The 6,835-nt window shown below is 43.6% G+C and overlaps 1 protein-coding gene across 1 annotated transcript in view; it reads left to right on the top strand.

Annotated features, from left to right (window-relative positions):
- Nucleotides 1-6,317, top strand: part of RERE (arginine-glutamic acid dipeptide (RE) repeats) — a 175,648-nt gene extending 169,331 nt beyond the window's left edge. The window contains 5 exon segments of the mRNA XM_009889653.1: nt 1-73; nt 1,415-2,135; nt 4,042-4,188; nt 4,427-4,607; nt 5,676-6,317. The exon segment at nt 1-73 is cut by the window's left edge and continues 15 nt beyond it. Of these exon segments, the coding sequence (XP_009887955.1) occupies nt 1-73; nt 1,415-2,135; nt 4,042-4,188; nt 4,427-4,607; nt 5,676-5,709 (1,156 nt within the window). The 3' untranslated portion in view covers nt 5,710-6,317.
- The last annotated feature ends 518 nt before the right edge of the window (nt 6,318-6,835 follow it).

Here is a 6,835-nt window from a genome sequence, read left to right on the forward strand (position 1 = left end):
GGAAAGAGAAAAAGAAAAAGAGAAGGAAAGAGAGAGGGAGCGGGAGCGGGAAAGAGAAGCAGAAAGAGCTGCGGTAGGTTTATTTGTAGCTACGAGCTGTTGAAGGGGGTGGGCATGGTAGGATCTGACCTGGATGGTGACTATAGAATGCAAATCCCCAAAAGTGCTTTAAGGCATGTGCAGTGGGGTATTTGTGGATATGGGAGCCTTGTGTATTAAGTGAAAGCCAACAGCTATGAGCCCCTCCTGGCCTGCCTGTAACTTTCTTCTCTTTAAAGGAAATGGAGAGTTTCTCCTCCTGGTCTGTTTCTGATGGGTGGGAAGCCAACCCAGCTGGGGATAACAACACCAAGTATTTATGTTTACTTGCAGCAGAAAAGTGCTCTGTGCAGATACAGCGAATGCCTTTGTGTACCTTGTGCTGCTGTGCAGGCACAAAAGTGCTGTCTACTAGAAAAAAGAGGGTCTGAAGGCTTTTTAAATTGGAAGTAAACTTAATTAAAGACATGTAATTTTTATGGGGAGACCCAAACTCCAGCCTTGATATAAAGAGCCAACACAACTAATCCTTTTTTTTTTGTGGCCTGTCGGAAAGGAATGATTACTTCTGGGCCCACAGAATTGGTAGGTTGGGAATACATTGATGCTGAAAAAGAAGGTGCTAAAGCCTTCCTATTCCATAGTGCATTTCGGAGATCTGAATCACAGCTATGTGTTTATATAGGATTATAAATGTCAGGATATAGTATCTGTCCATTAAGGGATGTGTCATATATGGGGACTTTGCTTGACATGTAATTTTTATGGGGAGACCCAAACTCCAGCCTTGATATAAAGAGCCAACACAACTAATCGTTTTTTTTTTGTGGCCTGTCGGAAAGGAATGATTACTTCTGGGCCCACAGAATTGGTAGGTTGGGAATACATTGTTGATGCTGAAAAAGAAGGTGCTAAAGCCTTCCTATTCCATAGTGCATTTCGGAGATCTGAATCACAGCTATGTGTTTATATAGGATTATAAATGTCAGGATATAGTATCTGTCCATTAAGGGATGTGTCATATATGGGGACTTTGCTTGTTTTGGGGACAAGGGTCCTTGGGCAACTGCATGGGTAAACTGTGCTTATTGCCCTCCCCAGAAGTGCTGTGCTGCCCTTGTGCAGGATGGAGAGAGAGCAGGATGCAAAGTCCTGGTGTGAAAGGAGTGGAATTTGTTGTGTTGCACATCATGGAGATGAATTTCCTTGGGTTTGCTAAGTTTTAGGGTACAGACAAGTGTGGAGAGGAGAGAAAGGACACCCTGCAAACAAGACTGGTAGTCTGGGGTGACATGTACCAGCCAGCTATTGCCCATAGCTGTGACGTGTACCAACTAACTGAGCTAAAATTCTCTTTCCCCATTCTGTGCAGCAGAAGGTATCCAGCTCTTCCCATGAAGGCCGTCTTGGAGAGTCTCAGCTCAGCGGGCCAGCACATATGAGACCTTCATTTGAACCTCCCCCAACGACCATTGCTGCTGTACCACCTTACATTGGTCCAGATACACCTGCTTTACGAACACTGAGTGAATACGCTCGTCCTCACGTCATGTCGCCAACAAACCGTAATCATCCTTTCTTTGTCCCCCTGAACCCCACCGATCCACTTCTGGCCTACCATATGCCTGGCCTCTACAATGTGGATCCCACCATTCGGGAACGAGAGCTGCGAGAGCGGGAAATCCGGGAGCGAGAAATCCGGGAAAGGGAGTTGAGAGAGAGGATGAAACCTGGCTTTGAGGTGAAGCCCCCAGAGCTAGATGCACTTCACCCAGCTACTAACCCCATGGAGCATTTTGCCAGGCATGGTGCACTGACTATTCCCCCAACAGCAGGACCTCACCCATTTGCTTCCTTCCATCCCGGTTTGAACCCCCTTGAAAGAGAGAGACTTGCACTGGCAGGCCCGCAGTTACGGCCTGAAATGAGCTACCCTGACAGACTGGCAGCAGAGAGAATACATGCTGAGCGGATGGCATCGCTGACAAATGACCCGTTGGCACGGCTCCAGATGTTCAACGTCACGCCTCACCATCACCAACATTCACACATACACTCGCATTTACACCTACATCAGCAGGATCCCTTACATCAAGGTGAGCCCGGGGAAGCGGGCTAGGCAGTCAGCTAGGGACCCTTCCTCCTGAGCTGCTAGCAGCAGTCTGCCCAAAACAGGCAGACTGTGAGTCTGGAATTCAAGTAGCAAAATCCCTGTTTTCTTGTATGTGATATGACTTCTGTACTGTATAAGGTTGTGATAACTGAAATGCAAACAATTATTTTTTGGGAGGAGTGGAGTAATAACAGTGCTAAAGTAAACGATGGTGACAGTACAGCGTCTGCGTCTCATTGAGACTGCACACTGTCACTGTAAGGGGTTTGCTGTTTTGCTTTTTTAAAGTGTTGGGGTCCTAGAGCAGCACCTGACAGTGCTGTCTGGTGTACAGGTGGAGACTCCGGTGGGTGAAGGGAATTCACTAGGAGGGATGTCATGGAACGGGTAACACTGCTAATGCTAATGGCTGTTACGTTATGAGTTATAGCTGGAAAGGAGCTGAAGCTGGTGTTTCCATATAGGAGCTGGGGGAAAAAAAAAATTAGGAGATAAAAACTTCATCTCTTTAGCTGTTTGACATGCCAACCATCTGGCTTTAGTTGAGCTGAAATTCTCTGTCACAATTCTCACTAAGAACGATCTAAATTTATGGGTTGGCATCTTTTTAGCTACAGTGTATTCTTATGTGTGGAAATTTTTTTCCCCAAAGTATTTAATAGTCTGAAAAATTAATTGATGCCTTGCTCATTTCTAAAGCAAGCTATGTGACTGCTCCTCTAGAAGTCTGGAACCTGGAGTCTGGAAGATGAGGCACTAAGCAGAATTTTTCTGATTTTCTGGTGGCAGACTGGAGAGAACATAGCAAGCGAGGCACCAGGTGCAGTAGCTGCTAAGTAAGGGGAAAAAAAAAAAAAGTCCAAGTACTTGAAGTGCAGCTTCTGGTGCAGCTGGCTACAAATGTAATGTTTGTGCAAGCAAATATAGCATACTTCGCCTTGGAGCAATACGCATGAAATGTAGCTGGGATGTCTGCTTTTTGGAGTTTGGAAGGAATTTGAGTGCTGTTGCAGAAGCCAAATTGTATAGCGAGGAAATCAGCAGGGTCTTGTGAGACTGTTAATGGGCGAGGGGTTACAGGTGGGAGATGATGGTGCTGAATATTAGCGTCCTTAAAGCTGTCGGTGTGGACATCAGCTGAGACTGCACAGATCACAGACTGATTTGGTTTGAGGGAGGTTTGTGTACCCCACTGACAGCAGAAGAAATTTGTCATAGATGGTGCCTATACAGGGATTCTGTTGTCAGGTCGGTCACCACCTCTGTGCAGGTGAGTCTAGATAACTCCCTAGTTATTTGTTCCAGACAAAAATATGGCTGATACATTCTCACTCTGTTGGGAGAGAGACTGGTGCAGACAAAGCCAAGTCAATTCACCGTCAAATCTCTCTTACCTGTATTTGAAAAGTATTTGGCTTTAATCTTGGATGTCAGGTTAAAATAAAGTTAGGGGCTCCTGAGTGTCAGGTTTTGGCCTATCAAGTAGTGTTGGTAAAGTCAGAAGGATGCTGAAGTGCTTCTGTACTAAATGTCAGTAGTGATCCTTCCATTTTATGTGTGTAAAGGGGAAAAAATAGGAGAGAGTTTTGGGGAAAAAAATTCTAAAGGTTGACCATCTTTGTTGTTTTTCTCTATTGCTTGGTGGATTTATTTTTCCTGTAGAAATTAAAAGCCCTGGGTTGTTGCTTTAACAATTAAGACTGTTTGGTAAGCAGATGTCACTTGAAGATAGAAAAGTGGGTTTGAAATTGGGTGGAGCCAAGCTCCTGGTAATTAGATGCCAGTGAGGCCAAATGCCGATCCAGCTCATGTCTAACAGGGCTTTTGGTCTGCCAACAGTGAGCAATGCTTCCCAAAGCAGTTGACTGCTTTGTTTTCTTCTTTTAAAGGTGCAGCAGGACCTGTTCATCCACTGGTGGATCCTTTAGCAGCTGGACCCCATTTGGCACGTTTTCCCTACCCACCTGGGACCATCCCCAACCCATTGCTAGGGCAGCCACCTCATGAGCATGAAATGCTCCGACATCCAGTCTTTGGTGAGAACATTTTACGGTCCTTGATGAAGGTTGTCTCTTGACCCGAACTGTCACCTTCTGGGTCTTAGCATTTCTTGAGAGGGGAGTTGGTGGAGTTGAGCTGTAACTTAGGTTACAGCCAAAGGATGATTGGTTTGTTTAAAAAAAAAAAAAAAAAAAAGATAAAACAATTTAATGGGACAGCTCTCCACAGAGCTCATAGCGAACAAGTGTCTAAAAATGGGCAACTCTCTCTTAGGTACTCCTTATCCACGAGATCTGCCTGGTGCCATTCCACCTCCTATGTCAGCAGCCCACCAACTGCAGGCCATGCATGCCCAGTCAGCAGAGCTGCAAAGACTGGCAATGGAGCAGCAGTGGTTGCATGGGCATCCTCACATGCATGGTGGTCATCTACCAAGTCAGGAAGATTATTACAGGTGAGAGGTGCAACAAAGGCTTTTGGAGACTGAGGGGTGCTACAGCTTCCTTCATCTTTCTCTACGTTACATCGTTTTTTCTTCTGAATTACTGCCTTCCTCACTGTGTGCTGAGTTACTGTCCTGATGCAGTAATGGAAGATGGTGAAGCTGTACTAAGACCTAATTTGGGCATAGGCAATAGGGCAGATTGGAAGCTAGGTCCAAATTACTGGCCCAGGATGTAAACTAGTTGAGTCTTATGTTGTGGAATCACCTCTGATCAGGGTTTTTAGCGTGATGCTACGATTGCTGCTTCCCCATCTCTCTCTCTTCCTTGAGGACAGTGAAGGAGGGTGGATAAAAGCTTTATGAATGAGAATAGGGGAGGAATTCAATAACTCTTAAGAAATGACTAAAGGCAATAGGAAGTTGAAATGTATGAATAATGCAGATCCTGCATTCCCAGCTGAGAATGCTTAGACCAATCATGTGAGTGTTCTCTCCTGAGAATGCTGTATGGTGCTGATACAGTGGTTCTCTTCTTGGTCTGCCTTATGTGACACCACCTTATTTCCTGTTTGGCAATGACCACTGACGGTATGTCAGCTAAGAAGAAAAAGCCACCAGCACCTAGCAAGGGTCATTCCGCGTGTCTGTGGGTAGCAGCAATATATAGGAAGCAGCATATTAAACACCTGCCTTGCAGTGCTTTACTCTGTTTCAGTCCTTGCTTCTGCTATCCAAAATTGCCTGCTGGCCTTGTGCCATGGGGGCAGCCAATCTGCCTGAAGCTGACTGTCGTATCTGCGACTGCAGATAAAGCTAAAGCTTGATGAGCTGGCGCTGGTGTTCTTGCTTGCATGTAAGGAGTGCTTCAGTAGCAAAAGGTCAGCGCTTCCTCCCGCAACAGACAGCGTTATCACTGCTGTTCCAATGGCACTCTTTTTTGTGCTGAAAGCTCACAAGTCCTGTTGCAACCTCTGTTCCCTTCAGGGCACCCGGGTGAGGTTAGCAGGAAGGCAGCTCTCTCTGAAGTGTCATGACACCTCCTTCGCTTTGTTAAAATGAGTTTTCTTTTTCTTTCAGTCGACTGAAGAAAGAAGGCGACAAACAGTTGTAATAAATTATTTATTTGTAATGCTGGCTATGGAAACCCCAGTCCTTGGGAAGGAGTGGAACATTTTTACATACAATAAGAGCTACAAAAGGAAAAGAATATCTTATAAAGATTTCTTTATATATTTAAAACAGAAACAACCACCCAACAAGTAGAGACTTATCAGCATAGTGTTCATTTGTAGAGAAGATTTCTCAAGACTGGTGTGGGTCTCCCTGCATGACAACGTATTCAGAAGCCTAATGAAAATACAGGACTGTGTGGAATATTCAGAGAACTTCCTGCAATCTTGGTTTTTTTGGTTTTTTTTGTTTTTTTTTCTTACTAGTTTGTTTTGAGTAGGTGCTAGAATCAGGTTCACAACACAAGTCACTGTGCGTGAAGAGACACTCAATGCATCTATAGCTATTTTAAAAAAAACAAGGATTGCAAGTAGGTGACGTAACAAGCTCTGAATCCAAGTGCTATAATAATAAAAATCTACTTTTATTTTAATACATTGTAGGAAATCTTCATAATTTTAAAGAGAGCTCAGTTCTGCAGCATGGCTTTTTAAGTCTGTAAATAACTTTTTTGGGTAGAGGGGAGAAACAAAACAAAACTCCAGAAACATTTATCTTGATTTTCAGTAACATCACAAATTGTGAATTCCTACCTGGTATTGACAGAATACAGAGTTGATTTTTTAATAAAATATATATATATAATTATCCCTTTAATTAAAGGGAATGATGGGTATCAATAATCTCAAATGGGTAAAAGCTTGAAATTTGGTTTGATATCAACAATAAGCATTAAAGGGAGTTGCAGGGATAATGTTGCAAATGACTGTTTCTGTTCTTGGTTTTTTGGTTTGTTTGGGTTTGTTGGGTTTTTTTGTTAGTGTTACATCTCTCTGTTCTGCAGATGATTTCTGTTGAGTTGTGTTTCTCAGCAGTACAGGTGTCCCTTGGAACTAGCTTACCCTTTTGATGCCTACTTCAAGGGTTAATTTTCAGTGTGGCCATAATACACTTTCCTATTACCTTTTGAAACTTAATCTAACTACATTGGTTTTAGACTTTAGGCAAAGGTTCAAAGAAATAATCTGTTCTAAAATCTCTTTTAAAAATTTTCCGTGGCTCAAACT

Source organism: Charadrius vociferus, unplaced genomic scaffold, assembly GCF_000708025.1.
Source record: "Charadrius vociferus isolate BGI_N301 unplaced genomic scaffold, ASM70802v2 scaffold477, whole genome shotgun sequence".
NCBI lineage: Eukaryota > Metazoa > Chordata > Aves > Charadriiformes > Charadriidae > Charadrius > Charadrius vociferus.